Below are 27574 nucleotides of genomic sequence, written 5' to 3'. Positions count from 1 at the left end.
AAATATTGAACAATTCTGCAGAAGGCAACTTTGAATTTTTTTTTCCCCACTTAGAAAACATGCAACAGTCTGTAGACAAACAAAGGAAAGTTGGCCATTCAGCCCTTCGAGCCTCATCCGCCATTCAATTAGATCATGGCTGATCTATATCTTAACTCCATCTACCCGCCTTGGTTCTGTAACCCTTAATACCCTTGCCTAACAAAAATCTATCAATGTCAGTTTTGAAATTTTCAATTGTTCCCCAGCCTCATCAGCTTTCTGGGGGAGAGAGTTCCAGATTGCCACTACCCTTTGAGTGAAGAAGTGCTTTCTGACATCACCCCTGAATGGCCAGCTCTAATTTTAAGGTTGAGCCCCCTTGTTCTGGACTCCCCCATCAGAAGAAATAGTTTATCTCTATCTATTCTATCATTTCCTTTAATCACCTCAATTAGAGCACCCCTTAATCTTCTATACTCAAGGGAATACAGGCCGAGTCTATGCAACCTGTCCTCATAATTTAACCCTTTTAGCCCAGGTAACAACAAGCAAAGTGAGCCAATCTCAAAAGGTCCTACAATATTCACGTCTTACCACATCGTCCAATGAAAACTGGGATCCTTGAGCCACAAGATGTCCATTCACCGCAATCATAGCACAGCCATCATAATACAGGCGGTCACCATCACAGCCTTTCTGGTTGGCAAGGAGATAAATACCACCATTCTGGGGAGACGGAAAAGAAGAAAGTTGGAGAGACAGCCTAGGACCGACAGTAAGCTATCTTTGTACAATGACACTTTTTGAAGGATGAATCTGGTGGGAAAAGCTTTGGAAGAAGTTTGAAGGTCTGCTTTAGCACAGGGCTGCATCACAGTTGGAGCGGACAAAGCAGAAAAACTCCTAAATGCAGATCTTGATATCATTTTATGGGCTTCCATACGTTTCTGGTGACAATTTAAACCGTTTTATAGTCCGCAATGTTTTATTGCTTTTCTTTTTAAAGCAGCACAGGCTGAGCAACTGAGGCTACTTTGCAAGTCATGACCTCTAGAGGGCGCACATGATTATAATTTCAGTTGCCACTTTTATACAAAAATCAATAAAACAACAAGGGACTGAAGTACACAGATAATAAACAGCAAGGTATACTAAAAGAAGCCTGGGATGACTCCACATCCAATGATCCTCTCTAGAAAGGGATGTACCTGGTCCCTGTTCTGTACATGGATGGAAATGGGAGCTTGTTGCGTGGGCAACTGTGAGCGTGAGCCTGCATCCCGCGACTCAATGGAACAGTATGCTGTCACAATATCTCATACAAATATTCGGTTCACAAATCATAACTGCTAATTACAAATGTGGGCATAGGCTACTTTAAAACCCAAGAATGAAAGCAGCAGTAAACAATTGATTGGACTGCTCCCCCCTTAGCAAGAAGCAGTCCATATTGTAAGCAGAGGATTGTCTTCAGTAACTATCTAAGGTTTCTTCAACACCACTGGCTGACAGAAATCTTGCAGCAGATAACAGCAAGATCTGTTTTGTAACATAACTTTTCTCACTATCTCTATAACCTCCTCCAGCCCCACAACCCTCCGAGAACTCTGTGGTCCTCCAGTTCTGGCCTCTCGCGCACCCCCGACTTCCTTTGCCCCCACCACTGGCAGCCGTGCCTTCAACCGCCTAGGCCCTAAGCTCTGGAATTCCATCCCTAAACCTCTCCTCCGCTCCAACTCTGTCTCCTCCTTTAAGACACTTCTTAAAACCTACTTCTTTGATCAAGCTTTTGGTCATCTGTCGTAATGTCTCCTTCTGTGACTCGGTGTCGAATTTTTGCCTGATTATGCTCCTGTGAAGCGCCTCGAGACATTTTACTACATTAAAGGCACGATATAAATGCATTTTGTCTAAATTTTGGCCGGATCCATAGTGTTATAAAAATACTAGACATGCAAGAAATGCGTCCCCTGCCCAAATACTTGTTTTTCACCCATTAAGGCCTAGAAACAAAGGCTGACACGGTCATGTTACAGCTGTCACCAGGTCAATACTTGGCACAATTCTCTTGCGTCAGATACACGTCCACTAGTGAGTTATCTGGTCAGCAACTCGGGCAGTAAGCTTGCAATCTGATAAACAATCTGGTTGGCTGTGCAGCAGCAGCAAGTTCATTCTTTGAAACTTTTCTTTTGTCAGTTCTTGAAGCAGCCCTGGGAATCCATTTTAATTTGGAGACACCACCATTTCAACGCTTGTACCTTTGCAGTAGCTGACTTTACAAAGTCGACCCTTATGTAATTTTTCCGAAGCACATGGTGGCTCCCCGACGAATTGGTAAATATCTCCACCCCATCCAGTGCCATAGAAATGTGGGGACTGAGAAGAGAAGAAGAGTAGTTAGTGTCTCAAACATACGTTCTCACTGGCACAGTTAAGATGTATAACCACACATTGCACAACCTAGCCTTTTGGAACATGTATTAAACAAGTTCACTGCTGGGCGACAGTCTAGGGCCCAGATTCCCTCACACACAACAGAACTGGAACATACCAGCTAAACAAAAACTCTTTTTCTGCTTCAGTCAGAAATTCTACTCACAGGGTTTAGTAATGGGATCACTATATCAGAAGTGATAAGGCTACTGTATCTAAAAGGTCCATTGAACCAATAATAACTACTCAATCAAATAACTACTCAATCATATCAAATGATATCGTGTTTTGGTACAGGCATTTTTCCAGGCAAATATTTGGACACATCAGCTGTAAAGGTGAGAAATATACACATTATTGATGTTAAAACAATATCAAAGATATCACATGGAATCCATAAAAAGGCATCTTGTTCCAGGGAGATCAAGGTCAGCAGGTGAATAAATCTCAATTAGCGGTTAAGTGTTAGTGAATGGGTCTTGCTGCTAGGGACCTCTGGTAATATCAGGGAATTAGGGAGAAAGCAGAGGGAAGGACTTCATAGAAGAATCATAGAAGCCACAACACGGAAACAGGCCCTTCGGCCCAACATGTCCATGTTGCCCAGTTTATACCACTAAGCTAGTCCCAATTGCCTGCAACACAAGAGGCAACACTTCCTCACAACACAAGAGGCAACTCCCATACACCTCCTAGCACCGGCTCAAGGAGAAACCTGGGAACAGGTCAACTGCCCATCATCTCAACAGGCAAATGTCAAGTGTCCTTCAGGGACCTAAAAAAAACAAATAAATAAAATGTTTTAAAAAACAAAAATGGGGGGTGGAGGAAGAGTCCTGTACATGTTGTATAAAAGACCAGAAGCAGAAGATGAAGAAACTATACTTAAGGATGGACTCTCACCATCAGGATCCCATTTAAAAATCAAACAGTTGAAAATAATCAAACATTAATACCCTTTCAGTTTTTTTCCCCTATTTCCCCATCCCCCCCACCACCCCCCCAAGTTGAGTACATTTTCCATATTCTTCCTTACAGATAGTGAACAGGCTGGCTCAAGAGTTGGCTCAGGAATAAATGGGGAGGTTAAAGATTAAGTAGGGTAGAGAGAAGGGAAGTTAAAGGGCCAGATTGGGCCATCAGCAGTCAGGCTAGACAGTTAGGTCAGACCTCAAATGGAAAGGCCGAATAGTCAGGTCAGGATAGAAAGAGAGTCGAGTCAAGTTGCAAGCATCAGGTCTGACAGTCGATAAGGTATTAAAGGCTATAGAGAAACGGTGATGAATGGACATTAAAAAGATAAACAGCTGCCATGGCTAACAAAATGGAGCAGCATTACCCCAGCCCAAATTCATCACACTGCACTTGCCAACTTTGAAAGGCATCTGCCATACACTGGCCCATTCCCTCAATGCATCTAGGTCCACCTGCCGACTATTTATTTTGTCAAAGGTCCCAACTCCGGTCCATATCTTCAGGTCATCGGTAAACTTGCGGCCTGTTCCCCACTCTCTTGATCCAGATCATTAATAAATGCTACTGAAGAGTAACAAACCCAACATGGATCCCTGTGGGACTCCACTAGTGACTGGTCCTAACGCAGTTGCTACAATTAATATCTTCCCTCCGTCTATTACTGAGGGAGATAGTGAATGGGTGACCAACAGACAGAGGAAGAGTAGGAAGGCAGTGCAGGGGTCCCCTGCGGTCATCTCCCTCCAAAACAGGTATACCGTTTTGGATACTGTTGGGGGAGATGGCTCACCAGGGGAAGGTGGCAGTGGCCAGGTTCATGGCACCGTGACTGGCTCTGCTACACAGGAGGGCAGGAAAAAGATTGGCAGAGCTATAGTGATAGGGGACTCGATTGTAAGGGGAATAAACAAGCGTTTCTGCGGACGCAACCGAGACTCCAGGATGGTATGTTGCCTCCCTGGTGCAAGGGTCAGGGATGTCTCGGAGCGGCTGCAGGACATTCTGGAGGTGGAGGGTGAACAGCCAGTTGTCGTGGTGCATATAGGCACCAACGATATAGGTAAAAAACAGGATGAGGTCCTACAAGCTGAATTTAGGGAGTTAGGAGATAAACTAAAGAGTAGGACCTCAAAGGTAGTAATCTCAGGATTGCTACCAGTGCCACGGGCTAGTCAGAGTAGGAATGACAGGATAGCTAGGATGAATACGTGGCTTGAGAAATGGTGCAAGAGGGAGGGATTCAAATTCCTGGGCCATTGGAACCGGTTCTGGGGGAGGTGGGACCAGTACAAATTGGACGGTCTGCATCTGGGCAGGACTGGAACCAATGTCCTAGGGGGAGTGTTTGCCAGTGCTGTTGGGGAGGGTTTAAACTAATGTGCCAGGGGGATGGGAACCGATGCAGGAAGTCAGTGGGAAGTAAAGTGGTGACAGAAACAAAAGGCAGTAAGGGAGAGTGTACAAAACATGACCGGACAGATGGTCTGAGAAAGCAGGGCAAAGACCAAGGGAAGTCTAGATTAAACTGCATTTATTTCAATGCAAGAAGTCTGATGGGCAAGGCAGACGAACTCAGGGCATGGATGGGTACATGGGACTGGGATGTTATAGCTATTACTGAAACATGGCTAAGGGAGGGGCAGGACTGGCAGCTCAATGTTCCAGGGTACAGATGCTATAGGAAAGATAGAGCAGGAGGTAAGAGAGGAGGAGGAGTTGCGTTCTTGATTAGGGAGAACATCACGGCAGTAGTGAGAGGGGATATATCCGAGGGTTCGCCCACTGAGTCTATATGGGCAGAACTGAAAAATAAGAAGGGAGAGATCACTTTGATAGGATTGTACTACAGACCCCCAAATAGTCAATGGGAAATTGAGGAGCAAATATGTAAGGAGATTACAGACAGCTGCAAGAAAAATAGGGTGGTAATAGTAGGGGACTTTAACTTTCCCAACATTGACTGGGACAGCCATAGCATTAGGGGCTTGGATGGAGAGAAATTTGTTGAGTGTATTCAGGAGGAATTTCTCCTTCAGTATGTGGATGGCCCGACTAGAGAGGGGGCAAAACTTGACCTCCTCTTGGGAAATAAGGAAGGGCAGGTGGCAGAAGTGTTAGTGAGGGATCACTTTGGGACAAGTGATCATAATTCCATTAGTTTTAAGATAGCTATGGAGAATTATAGGTCTGGCCCAGAAGTAAAAATTCTAAATTGGGGAAAGGCCAATTTTGATGGTATTAGACAGAAACTTTCAGAAGTTGATTGGGAGAGTCTGTTGGCAGGCAAAGGGACGTCTGGTCAGTGGGAGGCTTTCAAAAGTGTGTCAACCAGAGTTCAGGGTAAGCACATTCCTTATAAAGTGAAGGGCAAGGCTGGTAGAAGTAGGGAACCTTGGATGACTCGGGAGATTGAGGCCCTAGTCAAAAAGAAGAAGGAGGCATATGACATGCATAGGCAGCTGGGATCAAGTGGATCCCTTGAAGAGTATAGAGATTGCCAGAGTAGAGTTAAGAGAGAAATCAGGAGGGCAAAAAGGGGACATGAGATTGCTTTGGCAGATAAGGCAAAGGAGAATCCAAAGAGCTTCTACAAATACATGAAGGGCAAAAGAGTAACTAGGGAGAGAGTAGGGCCTCTTAAGGATCAACAAGGTCATCTATGTGCGGAACCACAAGAGATGGGTGAGATCCTAAATGAATATTTCACATCGGTATTTATGGTTGAGAAAGGCATGGATGTTAGGGAACTTGGGGAAATAAATAGTGATGTCTTGAGGAGTGTACATATTACAGAGAGGGAGGTGCTGGAAGTCTTAACGCGCATCAAGGTAGATAAATCTCCGGGACCTGATGAAATGTATCCCAGGACGTTATGGGAGGTTAGGGAGGAAATTGCGGGTCCCCTAGCAGAGATATTTGAATCATCGACAGCTACAGGTGAGGTGCCTGAAGATTGGAGGGTAGCAAATGTTGTGCCTTTGTTTAAGAAGGGCGGCAGGGAAAAGCCTGGGAACTACAGACCGGTGAGCCTGACATCTGTAGTGGGTAAGTTGTTAGAGGGTATTCTGAGGGACAGGATCAACAGGCATTTGGAGAGGCAGGGACTGATTAGGAACAGTCAGCATGGTTTTGTGAGAGGAAAATCATGTCTCACGAATTTGATTGAGTTTTTTGAAGGGGTAACCAAGAAGATAGATGAGGGCTGTGCAGTAGACGTAGTCTACATGGACTTCAGCAAAGCCTTTGACAAGGTACCGCATGGTAGGTTGTTACATAAGGTTAAATCTCACGGGATCCAAGGTGAGGTAGCCAATTGGATACAAAATTGGCTTGACGACAGAAGACAGAGGGTGGTTGTAGAGGGTTGTTTTTCAAACTGGAGGCCTGTGACCAGCGGTGTGCCTCAGGGATCGGTGCTGGGTCCGCTGTTATTTGTTATTTATATTAATGATTTGGATGAGAATTTAGGAGGCATGGTTAGTAAGTTTGCAGATGACACCAAGATTGGTGGCATTGTGGACAGTGAAGAAGGTTATCTAGGATTGCAACGGGATCTTGATAAATTGGGCCAGTGGGCCAATGAATGGCAGATGGAGTTTAATTTAGATAAATGTGAGGTGATGCATTTTGGTAGATCGAATTGGGCCAGGACCTACTCCGTTAATGATAGGGCGTTGGGGAGAGTTATAGAACAAAGAGATCTCGGAGTACAGGTTCATAGCTCCTTGAAAGTGGAGTCACAAGTGGATAGGGTGGTGAAGAAGGCATTCGGCATGCTTGGTTTCATTGGTCAGAACATTGAATGCAGGAGTTGGGATGTCTTGTTGAAGTTGTACAAGACATTAGTAAGGCCACACTTGGAATACTGTGTGCAGTTCTGGTCACCCTATTATAGAAAGGATATTATTAAACTAGAAAGAGTGCAGAAAAGATTTACTAGGATGCTACCGGGACTTGATGGTTTGACTTATAGGGAGAGGTTAGACAGACTGGGACTTTTTTCCCTGGAGAGTAGGAGGTTAAGGGGTGATCTTATAGAAGTCTATAAAATAATGAGGGGCATAGATAAGGTAGATTGTCAAAATCTTTTCCCAAAGGTAGGGGAGTCTATAACGAGGGGGCATAGATTTAAGGTGAGAGGGGAGAGATACAAAAGGGTCCAGAGGGGCAATTTTTTCACTCAAAGGGTGGTGAGTGTCTGGAACGAGCTGCCAGAGGCAGTAGTAGAGGCGGGTACAATTTTGTCTTTTAAAAAGCATTTGGACAGTTACATGGGTAAGATGGGTATAGAGGGATATGGGCCAAGTGCAGGTAATTGGGACTAGCTTAGTGGTATAAACTGGGCGACATGGACATGTTGGGCCGAAGGGCCTGTTTCCATGTTGTAACTTCTATGATTCTATGATTCTATGCAAATACAACCAATTGGCTATCCAACCTAAAATGCCTCTCACTTGGCAGTCACTTGTGTGGCACTTTATGGAAGACTTATTGAAAATCAAGATGTACAATATCCACTGGACTTGCACCATTCACCAACTTTGTAACCTCTTCATAAAATTCAAATCAAGTTGACAAGACAGGACTTCTTTTCCAGAAATCATTCTGGGATTTCCTAATAACCTCTACTCTATCCAGGTGATCATATAATGCATCTCCAATGGACTGCTGAAGTCCCCCAAGGATCGTTCCTCGGCCCTCCACCTATTTCTCATCTACATGCTGCCCCTTGGCAAAATCGTCCGGAAACACGTCAGATTCCACACGCATGTTGATGACACCCAGCTCTACCTCACCACCAACTCTCTCGACCCCTCCACTGTCTCTCATTTGTCACACTGCTTGTCCGACATCCAGTATCGGATGAGCAAAAATTTTCTCTAATTAAATATCGGGAAGACTGAAGCCATTCTCTTCATTCCCAGCCACCGACTCCATCCCTCTCCCTGGCCACTGTCTGAAGCTGAACCAAACCGTTGGCAACCTTGGCGTCCTATTTGACCCTGAGATGAGCTTCCGACCACGTATCCACTCCATGACCAAGACCGCCGATTTCCACCTGCGTAACATCACCCGTCTCCGTCCCTGCCTCAGTTCATCTGCTGCTGAAACCCTCATCCATGCCTTTGTCACTTCTAGACTCAACTAATCCAAAGCACTCCCATCTTCCACCCTCCATAAACTTGAGCTCATCCAAAACTCTGCTGCTCATATCCTAATTTGCAACCAAGTACCGTTCCCCCATCACCCCCGTGCTCGCTGACCAATAATGGCTCCCGGTCCGGGAACGCCTCCATTTTAAAATTCTCATCCTTGTTTTCATTGCCTCGCCCCCCTCCCTATCTCTGTAACCTCCTCCAGCCCTACAACCCTCCGAGATCTCTGCGCTCCTCCAATTCTTGCCTCTTGCGCATCCCCGATTTTAATCGCTCCACCATTGGCGGCCATGCCTTCAGCTGCCTAGGCCCTTAGCTCTGGAATTCCCTCCCTAAACCTCTCCACCTCTCTCTCCTCCTTTCAGATGCTCCTTAAAACCTATCTCTTTGACAAAGCTTTTGGTCACCTGTCCTAATATCTCCTTATATGGCTCAGTGTCACATTTTGTTTGATAACGCTCCTATGAAGCGCCTCGGGACGTTTTACTACATTTAAAGGTGCTATATAAATGCAAGTTGTTGTAATAGTCCCCAACAAGTTGCCTATAATCGATGTTAAATTAATGGCCTATAGTTTCCTGGTTCTGGCTTACTGTCCTTTTAAAATATAGGCACCATATGGGTCTCTCTCCAGTCCATGGGAATAATCACAGACCTCAGTCAGCTGTTAAATATATGAGCCAATGTTGCATAATACAGCCTCCATATCTTTAAGCATCCCAGGGTAAATATCATCAGGGCCAGAACCCCAATTTGCTCGCAAGGACTATTTCTGCATCCACATGTACACATTCAATTTTAGCATCACCACTGTGCAGCAGCACTGGTAATTCAGCATCTACAGTACTGGGGGGCGATGCAAATCAACCATTTAAAACCTCAGCCTTATTGTTGGGATTCTACCTAAGTCTGGCACATGCATGACATTTTCAGCAACATTACCTTGGCTGATCAAGTTATATCTAATGATGCCCAGGTCTCTGTTCCCCCACATGGGGGTATGATTCCATATCAGGGTCACTGCTAAGAATTAGGTCCAGTGCACTACTTTCTCTGGTATCGTCTCTTACGTGATATGTACGTGAGAAAGTAATCATTTATAATATCTACAAATATTTCAGCAATGAATCAGTGCCAATATAAAGCAGAGTTCTCCCCGAGATTAGTTTCATATTAATCCAAATCTGCGTGCATGCTGGTGTAACACGGCAGCGGAATCAACGGGCGAGACCTTCATCTTCACAACCTGTGCAGTAAACTGGGGGAACAAGTCGCCCGCCCTTTATAGAACCCACCCAATCTTCATTCTATCAGTGTCTATAAGGGACAGGCAATCCTCTGTGCCAGATTATAGCCCAGTTGGAGGTGGTGAAAAAGCTACCCCAATGTCAAAATTGCTCCAGTGGGCCCACAGATCACATCCCAGAACTCTATGAGATCAGATGGGTCAGAGAACATCATCTGATGAATGACTGAATTTGTGCAAAGCAACTGAAAAATATTTAATTAAGAAGCAGAGAGAGAGAGAAAGAAGGTGGCGAAGACGGAATGAAAGGGAGGAAGGAATCAACACTTTGATAAGAGGAGCGAAGAAATCCTGACAGGGCTTCACTGAGTCCATTGACTTAAATTGTCAGGTGTGCAACTGTCCAAGTGGCAATTTGTCAAGCAAATGCTCCAAGTTATTCATCTTCATAACCAACACTACACAAATGTGGAAAATGTTGTCCCGTCTTCAAAGTATCATATAGGCACTAATATCAGTGACTACTACAAGAGCTCTGACAACAATAACTTGCATTTATATAGTGTCTTTAATGTGGAAAACGTGCTATAGGGGGGAGGCGGGGAGTACATAAATATTTGATGCCAAGCTGTGGTGCGAGAGTTAGGAAAGGTGACTGAAAAGTTTTTTTTTCGTTCACAGAATGTGGACGTCGCTGGCAAGGCTGGCATTTATTGCCCAACCCTAATTGCCCTCAAGAAGGTGGTGGTGAGCCGCCTTCTTGAACCGCTGCAGTCCGTGTGGTGAAGGTTCTCCCACAGTGCTGTTAGGTAGGGAATTCGAGGATTTTGACCCAGTGACGATGAAGAAACGGTGATATATTTCCAAGTCGGGATGGTGTGTGACTTGGAGGGGAACGTGCAGGTGGTGTTGTTCCCATGTGCCTGCTGCTCTTGTCCTTCTTGGTGGTAGAGGTCATGGGTTTGGGAGGTACTGTTGAAAAAGCCTTGGCGAGTTGCTGCAGTGCATCCTGCAGATGGTACACACTGCAGCCACAGTGCGCCGGTGGTGAAGGGAGTGAATGTTTAGGGTGGTGGATGGGGTGCCAATCAAGCGGGCAGGGAGAATAGAATTCAGTCAGGCACCGGCTGCTCAGTTCACCAGCATGCATCCAAATCAGCACTGCCACCAAACCAGCTCCCAAGACGGGTTTTACTTTCAGAGCTTGTTCTGTACACACAATATGGCTGATCGATTTTCAAGTTCAATTGGACTTCTGTCACCATAACAGCTCTATCATCTCCTTGGTAGAATAGCTTATCTACATAGACAGCACCTGCCCACGTAAAACATTAAACATTAGTAATGTTAACATGAGTTGATGTCAGCCTTCAGGGAGCACAGAGAGAGTGCTGCACTGTCAGAAGTGCCGTCTCTCGTATGAGACATTAAACCGAGGCCCCCGTCTCGGGTGGACATTAAAGATACCACAGCACTATTCGAAGAGGAGCAAGGGAGGTCTCCCGGTTTTCTTGGCCAACAATTATCCCTCAATAGACACCACTAAAACAGGTTATCTGGTCATTTGTCTCATTGCTGTTCATGGGACCTTGCTGTGTGCAATTCGGCTGCCGTGTTTTCGTACATTATAACAATGACTACACTTCAAAAGTACTTCATTGGCTGTGAAGCGCTTTGGGATAGCCCAGGGTCCTGAAAGGCACTATATAAATACACATTCTTTATTTCTTTCTTCATGTAGCTCACCGACAAAAGCAAATCCAGCAGCCAACCATTGTTTTCAATCACACACCGTATCTTTTTACAACAAACACTGAATGTGAATTAAATATGCATTCAACCACTACAAGTCAAACAAGCACTAAGCACAGAATTGTGCCCACGTGGAAGAAATCTTACACTGAGGCTTAAAACAAAAGCCGCAGCAAACTTTTCAAGAGCACGGTAGCAATTCAGTTATTTAACATGCAATAAATCTGATTTGATTCAGAACACACTGTGAATATATTCCCCTGGCTGTAGTTTGTAACATTCAGTATTAAATATGCCGCCATTGTCAAAGTCAAGCACTCCCTGGTTAGATATAATGTGGGGTAGGTGCAAAGTAAAGGAGCCTGTAGTCAGAAAATTACCTTCCTACTGCTTCACAATGACACCTTTGCATGTTTTGCACAAGTCTTTGTTATGACCAGCCTGAATAAGATTGCCAATTTCTCTCAAATTAAAGTCAGTTTTGCGCTGTATGCTGCCTGCAAATAGGAACTAGGTTGACACTGTCCAAGTTAATTTGGCAAAGGACCCTTACAGGCAGCAGAAAGAAGATTTTCATCTTATCGGTCTAGATTGACTGCAAATTCAAAAGGGCAGAGTTGTGACTGCACACAATCCAGATTCCCAAGTTTTAAATTTTTGTCATTTCTTTGAAGTGTCAGACTGACCAATTTTCTAGCAAAAGCATATTCAAGGAAACAAATTACTGAACCTCTTATAATCACAATGAAAGCGCAGGACAAGACTGAGTAATGGAAGTTGAATCAGTACTTTCCATTGGCTCTTTCTATGCCATATTGCAATATACTAAATTCTGACTTAGAATCATAGAATGGTTAAAGCACAAAAGGAGGCTGTTCAGCCCATCGAGCCTATGCTGGCTCTTTGTAAGAGCAATCCAGTTAGTCCCATTCCTCCGCTCTTTCCCCGTGGCCCTGCAAACTTTTTCCCTTCAAGTATTTATCCAATTCCTTTTTGAAAGCCATGATTGAATCTGCTTCCAACATCCTCTCAGGTAGTGCATTCTAGATCATAACTACTCGCTGGGTAAAAAAGATTTTCCTCACGTCGCCTTTTGTTCTTTTGCCAATCGCCTTAAATCTGTGTCCTCTGGTTCTCGACCCTTCCGCCAATGGGAACAGTTTCTCTTTATTTACTTTATCTAAACCCCTCGTGATTTTGAACACCTCTATCAAATCTCCTCTCAACCTTCTCTGCTCCAAGGAGAACAATCCCAGCTTCCCCAGTATATCCACTGAAGTCCCTCATCCATGGAATCTTTTCTGCACCATCTCTAAGGCCGACACATCCTTCCGAAAGTGCAGTGCCCAGAATTGGACACAATACTCTGGTTGTGGCCGAACCAGTGCTTTATAAAGGTTCAACATAACTTCCTTGCTTTTGTACTCGAAGCCTTTATTTATAAAAGGCCCAGGGTCGTGTATGCTTTTTTAACTGCTTTCCAGAGTATGCATAAAGAACAGGAAAGAGAGGTCAAATACAAAATATAGCAGAATGAGAATAGGGAGGAACAAAAGCAGACAAAATAGAAGTAATGATTTCAAATATGTGTCATTTTTTAGCCTCAGTGTTTGAGGTGATTTTTTTTTATTCATTCATGGGATGTGGGCGTCGCTGGCGAGGCCAACATTTATTGCCCATCCCTAATTGCCCTTGAGGAGGTGGTGGTGAGCCGCCTTCTTGAACCGCTGCAGTCTGTGTGGTGAAGGCTCTCCCACAGTGCTGTTAGGAAGGGAGTTCCAGGATTTTGACCCAGCGACGATGAAGGAACGGAGATATATTTCCAAGTCGGGATAGTGTGTGACTTGGAGGGGAACGTGCAGGTGGTGTTGTTCCCATGTGCCTGCTGCTCTTTTCCTTCTAGGTGGTAGAGGTCGCGGGTTTGGGAGGTGCTGTGGAAGAAGCCTTGGCGAGTTGCTGCAGTGCATCCTGTGGATGGTACACACTGCAGCCACTGTGCGCCAGTGGTGAAGGGAGTGAATATTTAGGGTGGTGGATGGGGTGCCAATCAAGCGGGCTGCTTTGTCCTGGATGGTGTCGAGCTTCTTGAGTGTTGTTGGAGCTGCACTCATCCAGGCAAGTGGAGAGTATTCCATCACACTCCTGACTTGCAGATGGTGGAAAAGCTTTGGGGAGTCAGGTGAGTCACTCACCACAGAATACGCAGCCTCTGACCTGCTCTTGTAGCCACAGTATTGATATGGCTGGTCCAGTTAAGTTTCTGGTCAATGATGACCCCCAGGATGTTGATGGTGGGGGATTCGGCGATGGTAATGCCGTTGAATGTCAAGGAGAGGTGGTTAGATTCTCTCTTGTTGGAGATGGTCATTGTCTGCCACTTATCAGCCCAAGCCTGGATGTTGTCTAGGTCTTGCTGCATGCCGGCTCGGACAGCTACATTATTTGAAGGGCTGCGAATGGAACTGAACACTGTGCAATCATCAGCAAACATCCCCATTTCTGTCCTTATGATGGAGGGAAGGTCATTGATGAAGCAGCTGAAGATGATTAGGCCTAGGACACTGCCCTGAGGAACTCCTGCAGCAATGTCCTGGGGCTGAGATGATTGGCCTCCAACAACCACTACCATCTTCCTTTGTGCTAGGTATGACTCCGGCAACTGGAGAGTTTTCCCCCTGATTCCCATTGACTTCAATTTTACTAGGGCTCCTTGGTGCCACACTCGGTCAAATGCTGCCTGTCAAGGGCAGTCACTCTCACCTCACCTCTGGAATTCAGCTCTTTTGTCCATGTTTGGACCAAGGCTGTAATGAGGTCTGGAGCCGAGTGGTCCTGGCGGAACCCAAACTGAGCATCGGTTAGCAGGTTATTGGTGAGTAAGTGCCGCTTGATAGCACTGTTGACAACACCTTCCATCACTTTGCTGATATTTTATAACCTGAACAGCCCAAGGGGTACAGAATCCTTGGAGATGCTGAAAGCATTATGATTAAAGTTTGTACCTATTAGGAGCCCAGAGTTCCTCACAGATTTCACTTCCAAGACAGGTATCCTTTGTTGCTATGACGGCATCACCAAATGGGACAGTTTCCTGAAAGACAAAAAACACCCACGACATTCTTGTCTTGTACTTTCTTTATTTTTTTTTGCTTTGTGTTTTTTTTTTGAGAATTTAATTTAAAAAGTACGTTCACTTATGGCCAGTGTGCTGCGAGTTCGGTAAGTGTGGGAGTTCAGTGAAGTGGGGGAAGGAGGTGCTGCTTTGCCTTGCTTTTCCTAACTTTTCCTGCAGAGCGGCAGTGGATCTGAGAGTAGAAGACTGAGATTGTGGAATAAAAGCAGCAGCAGAACTGCACCAAGAGACAACTACTGTGCGACATCACAGGTGAGGCAGGAGAGTCCGAGAGGTGAGCAGAGTATAAAAGGGGAGGCCTAGAGTGGGAAGAGAGTCTAGGAGTCGAAGGCAAGTCATGGCAGCACAGCTCGCACCCATGATATGCTCCTCCTGCACGATGTGGGAAGTCATGGACACTACCAGTGTTCCTGGCGACCATGTGTGCAGGAAGTGTGTCCAGCTGCAGCGACTGGCTAACCGTCTTTCGGAGCTGGAGCTGCGGGTGGACTCACTGTGGAGCATCCGCGATGCTGAGACTATCGTGGATAGCACGTTCAGTGAGGTGGTCACACCGCAGGTAAAGAATACGCAGGCAGAAAGGAAATGGGTGACCGCCAGGCAGAGTAAAAGGACTAGGCAGGTAGAGCAGGAGTCCCCTGGGGCCATCTCCCTCTCAAACAGATATTCTGCTTCAGATACTGTTGGGGGAGATGGCTTATCAGGGGAAAGCAGCAAGAGCCAGGTTTGGGGCACCACGGGTGGCTCTGCTGCACAGGAGGGGAGGAAGAAGAGTGGCAGGGCTATAGTGATAGAGGATTCAATTGTAAGGGGAACAGTTAGGCGTTTCTGCGGGCGCAAACGTGACTCCAGGATGGTATGTTGCCTCCCTGGTGCTAGGGTCAAGGATGTCACGGAGCGGCTGCAGGGCATTCTGGAGGGGGAGGGTGAACAGCCGGTAGTCATGGTCCATATTGGAACCAACGACATAGGTAAAAAAGGGATGAGGTCCTGCAAGGTGAATTTAAGGAGTTAGGAGATAAATTAAAAAGCAGGACTTCAAAGGTAGTGATCTCAGGATTACTACCGGTGCCACGTGCTAGTGAGTATAGGAACAGGAGAATAGACAGGATGAATGCGTGGCTGCAGGGATGGTGTAAGAGGGAGGGATTTAGATTCCTGGGACATTGGGACCAGTTCTGGGGAAGGTGCGACCTGTACAAGCGTGACGGGTTACACCCGAGCAGGACCGGGACAAATGTCCTCACGGGGGTATTTGCTAGTGCTGTTGGGGAAGGTTTAAACTAGAGTGGCAGGGAGATGGGAACCTGAGCGGGGAGTCAGAAGGGAATAAAGTTGAGAGCAGCAAGAGAGGGGAAGACCCAGGGGAAATCTACAATACAAATAGTACGAACAGTTGTTCAAGAACAAGTGAAAGGGAAAAGCATAGAGCAGCGGAAAGAAAGTGTACTTTAGGCACGACAGATAAAATGAAAACTAGAAGGCGTAAGGCGATTAACCCAACATCAAAGCTGTGGCAGGGGGTTGGGAACCTGAGCAGGGAGACAGAGGAAAGCATATCAGGAAGGGACAGAAGGTATGGAGTAAAAGGTAAAGTGTTAAAAAAGGAAAAAGCAGGAACTAAGTGTCACAAAACATATTTGAAAGTTCTTTATCTGAATGCACGTAGCATTCGTAACAAAATGGACAAGTTAACAGCACAAATAACGACGTATGGGTATGATCTTGTGGCCATTACAGAAACATGGCTGCAGGGTGACAACGACTGGGAATTAAATATGCCAGGGTATTTAACTATCAGGAAGGACAGGCAGGAAGGAAGGGGAGGTGGGGTGGCTATATTAATAAGGGAAGGAATCACTGTAATAGAGAAAAGATATTGGGACAAAGGATCAGGATAATGAAACAGTTTGGGTGGAGATAAGGAATAATAAGGGGAAAAAAACACTCGTGGGCGTAGTATATAGGCCTCCTAATAGTTGCAACTCTGCTGGAAGAAGTATTAATCAGGAAATAGTCGAGGCATGTAACAAGGGAACAGCTATAATTATGGGGGTTTTAACTATCATATTAACTGGACAAATCAAATTGGGCAGGGCAGCCTTGAGGAAGAGTTTGTTGAGTGTATTAGGGATGGATTTCTTGAGCAGTATGTAACTGATCCTACAAGGGGGCAAGCAACCTTGGACCTGGTCCTGTGTAATGAGCCAGGATTAATTAATAATGTCCTAGTTAAGGATCCCCTTGGAATGAGTGACCATAACATGGTTACATTCCATATCCAATTAGAGGGTGAGAAGGTTGGTTCTCAAACAAGCGTACTGAGCTTGAATAAAGGAGACTATGATGGTATGAGAGCGGAATTGATTAAAGTGGACTGGGAAAATAGATTAAAGGGTAAGACGGTACATGAGCAGTGGTGTTCATTTAGGGAGTTATTTTACAACTTTCAAAAAATATATATTCCACTGAGGAAAAAAGGGTGTAAAAGAAATGACTAAGTAAAGAAATTAAGGACAGTATCCGACTAAAAACAAGGACATATAAGGTAGCCAAACTCAGTGGGAGGATAGAAGATTGGGAAGTCTTCAAAAGACAGCAAAAAGTAACAAAAGGATTGATTAAGAAAGGGAAGATAGATTATGAAAATAAATTAGCAAAAAATATAAAAACAGATAGCAAGAGTTTCTACAGTTATATAAAAAGAAAAAGGGTGGCTAAGGCAAACGTAGGTCCTTTAGAGGATGAGACCGGGAAATTAATGGTGGGAAACATGGAGATGTCAAAAATGCTGAACAAATATTTTGTTTCAGTCTTTACGGTAGAGGACACTAAGAATATCCCAACACTGGACAAACAGGGGGCTCTAAGGTGGGGGGGGGGGGGGGAGGAGGAGCTAAATACGATTAAAATCACTAAGGAATTGGTACTCAGTAAATTAATGGGACTCAAGGCGAATAAATCCCCTGGACCTGATGGCTTACATCCTAGGGTCTTGAGGGAAGTGGCAGTCGGGATTGTGGATGCTTTGGTAATAATTTTCCAAAATTCTCTGGACTCGGCAAAGGTCCCGGCAGATTGGAAAACTGCCAATGTAACACCCTTATTTAAAAAGGGTAGTAGGCAGAAGGCTGGAAATTATAGACCAGTTAGCTTAACATCTGTGGTGGGTAAAATTTTGGAGTCTGTTATTAAGGAGACAGTAGCAGAACATTTGGATAAACATAATTTAATAGGACAAAGTCAGCATGGCTTTACAAAGGGGAAGTCATGTCTGACAAAGTTGCTTGAGTTCTTTGAGGATATAACGTACAGGGTGGATAAAGGGGAACCAGTGGACGTAGTGTATTTGGACTTCCAGAAGGCATTCGACAAGGTGCCACATAAAAGATTATTGCTCAAGATAAAGAATCACTGGATTGGGGGTAATATTCTGGCATGGGTGGAGGATTGGTTATCTAACAGGAAGCAGAGAGTTGGGATAAATGGTACATTCTCGGACTGGCAACCTGTAGCCAGCGGTATTCCGCAGGGGTCGGTGCTGGGTCCCCAACTCTTTACAATCTATATTAACGATTTGGAGGAGGGGACCAAGTGTAACATATCAAAGTTTGCAGGTGATACAAAGATGGGAGGGAAAGTAGAGAGTGAGGAGGACATAAAAAACCTACAAGGGGATATAGACAGGCTGGGTGAGTGGGCGGAGATTTGGCAGATGCAATACAATATTGGAAAATGTGAGGTTATGCACTATGGCAGGAAAAATCGGAGAGCAAGTTATTATCTTAATGGCGAGAAACTGGAAAGTACTGCAGTACAAAGGGATCTGGGGGTCCTCGTGCAAGAAAATCAAAAAGTTAGTATGCAGGTGCAGCAGGTGATCAAGAAGGCCAACGGAATGTTGGCTTTTATTGCTAGGGGGATAGAATATAAAAACAGGGAGGTATTGCTGCAGTTATATAAGGTATTGGTGAGACCGCACCTGGAATACTGCATACAGTTTTGGTCTCCATACTTAAGAAAAGACATACTTGCTCTCGAGGCAGTACAAAGAAGGTTCACTCGGTTAATTCCGGGGATGAGGGGGCGGACATATGAGGAGAGGTTGAGTAGATTGGGACTCTACTCATTGGAGTTCAGAACAATGAGAGGCGATCTTATTGAAACATATAAGATTGTGAAGGGGCTTGATCGGGTGGATGCGGTAAGGATGTTCCCAAGGATGGGTGAAACTAGAACTAGGGGGCATAATTTTAGAATAAGGGGCTGCTCTTTCAAAACTGAGATGAGGAGAAACTTCTTCACTCAGAGGGTAGTAGGTCTGTGGAATTTGCTGCCCCAGGAAGCTGTGGAAGCTACATCATTAAATAAATTTAACAGAAATAGACAGTTTCCTCGAAGTAAAGGGAATTAGGGGTTACGGGGAGCGGGCAGGAAATTGGACATGGATTTAGATTTGAGGTGAGGATCAGATCAGCCATGATCTTATTGAATGGCGGAGCAGGCTCGAGGGGCCGATTGGCCGACTCCTGCTCCTATTTCTTATGTTCTTATGTTCTTATGAATTCCCTCGAAGCTGCTGTCGCTCTGTTGCTGGAACTTCGCCAGAAGTGTTGCAGAAACCCTGTTTTACGCCACTCTACAGGCGAAGTTACTGCAGCCGAGCGGGGGCAGCTCCGAAGGAATTCCTGGCCATATATTTTATGAAGCCACTGTACATTTACATTCATATTTTATGGTGTCTTTGTACATTTTGATTGCAGTATTTGTGGGAAGACTGCATTGATGTGTCCATTGTTGTTCACTTCTTTTTCAACAAACAAATAAACCAAACACAGGCAACGTTGCATTGATGGAACAGCAAACTCCGATTTGAAAACTTTATTTCAATTACGGCCGCAAAAAAAATGTTTCAGTTAAAATTGCGACTCTGCTTAACACTGTAAAAGATCCAAACTCATAACATCTGAACTGGCTCCCAGATTAATGACCGAGCTTGACCCCAAAATAAAAGGACAAACATTTTGAATTTAATCAGCTAATGAAGAAACGGTTTGTACATTTCTATAGTTGTACTTCATAGTACTCAGCATTCAAAATGCAGAAAATCTTAATTTTGCATTTATGAGACAAGCTCCATACACATTAAGAAAGACCCAAAAACATTATTGATTCCTGGAAAAGTAGTAGCGGTGGAAACACACTGTTATTCAGCTCACCTGTCCTGTAACCATTTGGATTATTCCCGGGAGGGAATACTCTTCTACTATCCTAGGAAAAGGGAAAAACAAAAAATGATTGCTTACTTAAATTATGAACAGAAATAATTTCCCAAAGATATACTTGATTATGAGAGAGCTTTAATCATTTTTAAAGTTTATTGTAATACTAGTAAATTTCCCATGGTGCTGCTCCTGTTAAGTCAAAGAATGTGCTGTTTTATAGAGATGCAACATTCTACCATGCAAAATGCAATATAATTATTCTGCAGCCAAACGGTAAGTGCATGACCGTTAAGGCTACAAACTCTAATCAATGTTAAGTAATTATATGGACGTCTACTCAAAAGGTTAATTGCTATTCCACCCTGGCTTTCTTTTTGGAAAGGTCAATTGAGAGCCTGTGGACATTGTGGCTCCAGTATTTTCTGTTCCTGGGAAGCTTTTCTATGCATTGCCTTTGTTTCTTCATACTTGTTTTTTTTAAGTACGGCGCAAGAAGACAGAAATATTTATGAGACAGTGTGTCATCAGGACAGGAATGTGTGCCGACATCATTTTTTAAACATATATTATAAACTTCACAAAAATGGATAAACCATTGCAAGTATGAAGGAATATAGTTAAATATAATCAGACTTCAAGCTGTTCCTCTCTGCCAAACTGCTAATGGTATTTTATGCGCACTTCCAAACAAAGAGTACACTGTATTTATCCTTAGGCCGCACATTTGTTAACAAATGTGATGAACCCCATTCATCAACATGATGATACAATCTGAGATTCAGCTTCTATAATGCATGCAGTAAAATGTTACATCAGGCAGTGCTGGACATCATTAACCAACACTATACAAACAAGAAACAAAATATTTCTGTAAAATACCACGACAGTGAGACCAAACATGGCCATAGTAAAAGTGCTCACAAGTACACGTTTTCCAATTAAAGAACAACTAAACCAAATGTTCCAAGGCGTCAGGTTACACTGATGCACGAGGCTCAGAGTGGTAGTATGCTCCTTCTGCACCTTCTTCAAGTTAAGCAGGCCCATCAGCAGAGTTTGGGAAATTCCAGGGATCTCTAGAAATTAAGTGGATGAGCTGAGGAAATGCAGAATGTGGGTAAATGCAATGTAACACACACTGGAATAAAAGAACATTTATCAGCAGCAGTGAAAAAGAAAAAGGATTGGGGCCAATTATTCACAATTTGCTGAATGTATCCAATGAAGCCATTATCAACAGAATTAACCAAGTTACCAAGATACATCTCAAGGACATCTGATTTAATTTGAAGCAAATTATTGTATCCCTGTATAATTTACTGAGGCAACCACTTTTAGAGCATTATGTGCAATTTTTGGGCAGCTGACCTTCAAAAGAAGATCAATGCATTCAAGAGTTCAGCCAAGAATGATATGAATGTTTCCAAAATGTAAGGATCTAAATTATGAAGAGTAACTCACATAACTGAATTGGTTTGCATTAAAGAAAAGATTGTGAGGATAAATGAGTCATGTTTTTCAACCAATATAAATAATGTGGTTGTAAGGAGGTTATTTAACTGGATTATAATTCCAGAACTGCAGGACATGAGATCAAAAAATTAGCATGCCTTCCATGAGATTAGAAAAAAATTATTTCCCCCAAAGTGGTGTGGAAAGATTCTGAGCAAAATAAATTAATACGTCAATTAACTGTTTTAAAACAAAACAGTATTGAATGTTTTTAGGATAGACACATATGTTCAAGTAATACTTTGTTCAGGCACAGCTGAGAAGATGGATAAGTCACCTGTGGAATGTGGTCAGAGTTGTAAGTGTGGGTTGTAAGGCTGGATTAATATTCTACTTGATTTTTTTTTAGGGGTAAGGGGAAAAAAAATTACAAGGCACTATTTTCTTGGAGATTTACCTATTGGGTGGTTGGTTACCTCCCTGAGCAGACTGAGTGAGTTGGGTAGAGTCCACAAGGGATAAATGTACATGATCTGTGGATGGTCCAGACTTGGCGGACGAATAGCATTTTCTAGATCCATACTTTATTACGAGAGAGGGAGTAAACATCATTATTTAGAAGGCCAGTTAGTCTCTCGCAGCATCAGATATGGAAAGCATTGGCTGATGTGGTGGCTCACCTACTCCTTTGGTCAGGGAATGAGCAAGTACACCCAAGAAAATGAGGACTTAAAATGGAACAGGAAGAAATGGCATAAAATTGTACATAGCCAACATATTGTGAAATTAACAAAGCCAGTTGTGATCGCCTGGGTTTAGACACAGGAATAAAGAATCAGTTTACTCAAATAACTCAGCAAGAAAGCTTTCAGTGGAGATTCTCGGGTTAAACCTAATTAAATTGGGCTTCTTAATGCTCATACCTGCAAATACTTTGGAGGTACAACATACATTATCTCCGAACATTAATTATCCTATGGATTGAGCGGATAGGACTGAGCTGAAGTTCCAGTCCTCAGATCAGACATTCGATCACAAATGTGCAAAAGAAGCTACATGCAAGCTCACACACTGCAGACATTCAGAACAAACTGAATCCTTAATCCTCTGTCACAAGAATGATAGCTAGGATTTTAAATATCAATACTATGAAAGAGAACTGTTGCCTTACTTCAGTTTACTCCATGGCAGGAACCAGCGTAACTCTCTGTAGTTACCATCATTTGCCATGATCATCTTTGGTCTAATTAACAAAATCTTCCTGAAACACATTTTTAAAATAAGTGCACAGAATTATTCCCAATCTTCTTTAGAAAAACAAAACACAAACAAAAGCTAAAAAAGGCATGGGCAACAGGCCCATAGTGCTCACGCTATTTGACAACTGGAATGTTTTATTTGCCATTGTACTCAAGATATACATGGTACTTAGAAGGGGAACATTTTGACCCATCATGAAAGACAAGAACAGCGAGATTGGAATCAGTAAATCACTTATTGCCTGACAGTCACTGTATTTGGACATCCAAATTTTGAAGCCATTTCAGTGACACCCTGGCAGAGGCAGAGCCAGTACTCTCCGAATGATCCAAGTAAGATTCATTCAAGGTCCATTTTTTGTGATGCAAGGCAAGGATTTTATGCCAAAGCTGAACTTTATACAGAGGCTGGCATCGATCTGACAAGAACAACAACAACAACTTGCATTTATATAGCACCTGTAACGTAGTAAAATGTCCCACGGTGCTTGGGATGAAACTGGTCTGCGGCAGTTTGGAAAGTAGGATAATTAGGGAAATACAGGGATAGTCGAGATCTCTGATCCTTTCTGTTATGATTCTGGGTGGAAAATAAAATAGAGAAGGCACCTACTCCAAACCAATGTAGCCAATATAGCAATCCTCTTCAGGTATCAGACAGGGCAATGACATGAGTCAGCTCCCCTTTCAGAAATCTCTGTGTGTTTATAAAGTGCAAACACTTTGGACAATTTCATTCCATTTCTAGAGTTTACAGCACAAAGTAGATGCTAATTTAAAACAAACTTCATGTGATTGTGAACAAATTTGTTTTCTGGTACAGTTACTTCGGCAGAACTTGCGCAATTAAACTACTTCTTTTCTTGTACGGCCTACTTTTTGTTCTTTTTAAAAAATTATAATACAGTTTTTCCTTTCTATTTGAAGTCACTTTTATTAAACTTATATACGGTTACGAACATACGAACAATTATGGACAGGAAAAGACCCTCTGGTCCATCCAGCCTGTCCCACAAAATTGTGATACCTTGTGCATCACAATATATACACTCCCCAACCCACACCATGTGATCTCCTGGGTGAGGCAAAAAAAGATAAAAACCAAGGCCAACTTGAGGAAAACAAATCTGGGAAATACCTCTCCGGCCCCTTTGGCGATCAAAACTAGTCCAGATCACTCTGGCCCTGATAATTCTCTGTATTACCTACCTTTTGTAAGAGGTGATCTTTGCCCCAGCCAGAAACAGGTCCAGCTCTCACTTGAAGGAATTCAGCGAATCAGCGTCCACCGCACGAGCCGGCAGCGTGTTCCAAAGGTCCACTATTCTCTGGGAAAAGAACCACCTCCTGACATCTAATCTCAATCTGGCCTTGTACAACTTAAAATTGTGACCCCTGGTCCTCCCTAACGTATTTAATTGGCACAAACTGTCAACTGAAACACAATCTATTCCTTTCATCATCTTATAACCTCAATCAGATCACCCATAAGTCTACACTTCTCTAAAGTGTAGAGTCCCAGCTTTTTTAGCCAATCTTGATAACTAAGATGCTTTAAGCTGGGAATTATTCTAGTGGCCCTACTCTGCATCCTTTCCAAAGCCTCAATATTACCCACCAGGTGAGGAGACCACAACTGGACACAGTATTCCAAATGAGGCCCGACCAAGGTTTTGTACAAGGACAAAATAGTATGCTTTGTCTTATAGTCAATTGTCCTATAAATGCTATCGCTTCATGGCATTGCTCATTAACCTTTAGAGACCTATGCACTAGAACGCCTAGATCTTTTTCTTTCTCCACTTGCTTTAATGCTTTTCCCTGAAGGGTGTATGTATGTTGAGCATTTGTCCTGCCCACATGCGTAACACTGCACTTCTCCAAATTAAATATCATTTGCCAGTCATGAGCCCAATCCCTCAACCCATCAAGATCCACCTGAAGCAGTCGAGCATCGTCTACAGTCCTGACACTCGCACAGATCTTGATAACATCTGAAAATTTGCAGATCGTGCCCCCAACACCTACATCTAGATCATTAATAAAAATAGTAAAGAGCAACGGTCCTAACATCGATCCCTGTGGAACACCACTGGTGACCGTTCTCCAAACAGATCCAAATCCATCTATAACTCAGAAGCAAAATATTGCAGATGCTGGAAATCTGAAATAAAAACAGAAAATACTGGAAATACTCAGCAAGTCAAGCAGAATCTGTGAGGAAAGAAACAGAGTTAATGTGAACTCTTCAACTTCTTCCAGTTCTGATGAAAGGTCTTCGACCTGAAACGTTAACTCTGTCTTTTTCCACACAGATCCTGCCTGACTTGCTGAGTATTTCCAGCATTTTCTGTTTTTATTCCATCTATAACTACATCCTTCCAGCCAGTTCTCAATCCAGCTCAATATATTACCATTAATAGCAGAGGCTTCGACCTTGTAGAACATAAGAACATAAGAACATAAGAAATTGGAGCAGGAGTAGGCCAATCGGCCCCTCGAGCCTGCTCCGCCATTCAATAAGATCATGGCTGATCTGATCCCAACCACAAATCTAAAGAACACAAGAAGTCGGAGCAGGACCCGGCCACATAGCCCCTGGGCCCTCTCCGCCACCCACAGGGCATTGACCGATCCGAACTCAGCTTCATGTCCAATTTCCTGCCCGCTCCCCATAACCCCTAATTCCCTTTACTTCTAGGAAACTGTCTATTTCTGTTTTAAATTTATCTAATGATGTAGCTTCCACAGCTTCCTGGGGCAGCAAATTCCACAGACCTACCACCCTCTGAGTGAAGAAGTTTCTCCTCATCTCAGTTTTGAAAGAGCAGCCCCTTATTCTAAGATTATGCCCCCTAGTTCTAGTTTCACCCATCTTTGGGAACATCCTTACTGCATCCACCCGATCAAGACCCTTCACAATCTTATATGTTTCAATAAGATCGCCTCTCATTGTTCTGAACTCCAATGAGTAGAGTCCCAATCTACTCAACCTCTCCTCATATGTCCGCCCCCTCATCCCCGGAATTAACCGAGTGAACCTTCTTTGTACTGCCTCGAGAGCAAGTATGTCTTTTCTTAAGTATGGAGACCAAAACTGTATGCAGTATTCCAGGTGCGGTCTCACCAATACCTTATATAACTGCAGCAATACCTCCTTGTTTTTATATTCTATCCCCCTAGCAATAAAAGCCAACATTCCGTTGGCTTTCTTGATCACCTGCTGCACCTGCATACCAACCTTTTGATTTTCTTGCACTCGGACCCCTGTTGTGTGGTACCTTGTCAATCACTTTTTGGAAGTCTAAGTAGACAATGTCTAACGGGCTTCCCTCATCCATCATCTTGATTACTTCTTCAAAAAATATCAAATTTGTTAGACATGACCCCCTTTTTTGAAGCCATGTTGGGTGTCCCCAGTATCTTTATCCAAGTAACCATATATTACATTCCTAATGATACCCTCAAGCATCTTCCCTATTATTGATGTCAAACTAATGGGCCTATAGTTACCCAGATCAGTCTTGACTCCTTTTTTAAAGATGGGGGCCATATTAGCCTCCTTCCAGTCTACGGGAACCGTCCCAGAGTGCAGAGAGGTATTAAAAATACGGGCAAGGGGCTCACACTGCACCTGTCCCACCTCCCTGAGGACCTCTCAGGTGGATATCATCCAGCCCGGCTGTTCGATCTACTTTCAGGTTCTTAATTCTATCTAAAACAATATGATCATCTATGTTAATATTAATAATTTTATTAGCATCATTAAATTGTAACAGTTGAGCAGTGTCTTCAAGAGTGAAGACTGTTCCAAAGTATTCATTTAATATTTTTGCCATACCCAGTGAGTCCTTTGTAACCTGTCCATGAACAATCTTCAATGGACCAATATAGTCTTGGACTTTCCTCTGACTCTTCACATAACTTAAAAAGTTTTTCCCATTACTTCCACAATTGTCTACAATCTTTTTTTCCATTATCCTTTTAGCTGATCTAATAGCAGCCTTCGTTTTCTTCAGCTGTTCTTTGTACTTAACTTTGTTAGTTGAGTATTAGATGCCTTAAGATCATAGAAACATTTTTGTTTACATCTTATTTTGTCTTTGTACATGACCAGTCAGCCACCTTGGCATTTTCTTCCCACACTCCCTTCTTTTGACTTTGGGTACATATTTGTCTTCCACATTTTGTTTTTATCTTGTTCTTATAAACTATAATCAGTCTCATCACCACCCAGTAAGGTTAGCCCTCATTCCAAATCGTCTGCCATTTTAGCAAAGTTTGCCCTTCTGAAATCTGGTACAAGTTGTAGATTTACGGAACCTTTAGTTCTTCCAGCCAACTGAAGACTTATAATGTTGTGGTCACCATTGCCCAGGTGCTCCCCCACATGGAGGCCCGATATGAGATCAGACTCACTGCTGAGGAGTTCCTCAGAGCAGTGTCCTAGGCCCAACCATCTTCAGCTGCTTCATCATTAACCTTCCCTCCATCGTAAGTTCAGAAATGGGGATGTTCGCTGATGATTACACAGTGTTCAGTTCCATTTGCAACCCCTCAGATATTGAAGCAGTCCGTGCCCGCATGCAGCAAGACCTGGACAACATCCAGGCCTAGGCTGATAAGTGGCAAGTAACATTCACGCTAGACAAGTGCCAGGCAATGACCATCTCCAACAAGAGAGAGTCTAACCACCTCCCCTTGACATTCAATGGCATTACCATCGCCGAATCCCCCACCATCAACATCCTGGCGGTCACCATTGACCAGAAACTTAACTGGACCAGCCATATAAATACTGTGGCTACAAGAGCAGGTCAGATGCTGGGTATTCTGTGGCGAGTGACTCACCTCCTGACTTTCGAAAGCCTTTCCGCCATCTACAAGGCACAAGTCAGGAGTGTGATGGAATACTCTCCACTTGCCTGGATGAGTACAGCTCCAACAACACTCAAGAA

At 43.6% G+C, this 27574-nt stretch overlaps 1 protein-coding gene across 1 annotated transcript in view; it reads right to left on the bottom strand.

Moving 5' to 3' along the window:
- Positions 1-27574, bottom strand: part of nadsyn1 (NAD synthetase 1) — a 64886-nt gene that overhangs the window by 26660 nt on the left and 10652 nt on the right. Inside the window, exons 5-9 of the mRNA XM_067994125.1 lie at positions 22529-22618; positions 19900-19951; positions 14550-14638; positions 2244-2361; positions 577-708 (exon numbers count right to left, since the gene is read on the bottom strand). Coding sequence (XP_067850226.1) covers positions 577-708; positions 2244-2361; positions 14550-14638; positions 19900-19951; positions 22529-22618 — 481 coding nt within the window. The remainder of the gene's footprint in view (positions 1-576; positions 709-2243; positions 2362-14549; positions 14639-19899; positions 19952-22528; positions 22619-27574) is intronic.

Source organism: Heptranchias perlo, chromosome 12 (genome assembly GCF_035084215.1).
Source record: "Heptranchias perlo isolate sHepPer1 chromosome 12, sHepPer1.hap1, whole genome shotgun sequence".
In the NCBI taxonomy this organism is placed as follows: Eukaryota; Metazoa; Chordata; class Chondrichthyes; order Hexanchiformes; family Hexanchidae; genus Heptranchias; species Heptranchias perlo.
The sequence above is the reverse complement of the archived record's forward strand: the minus strand, read 5'-3'. Positions and strand labels throughout refer to the sequence as shown.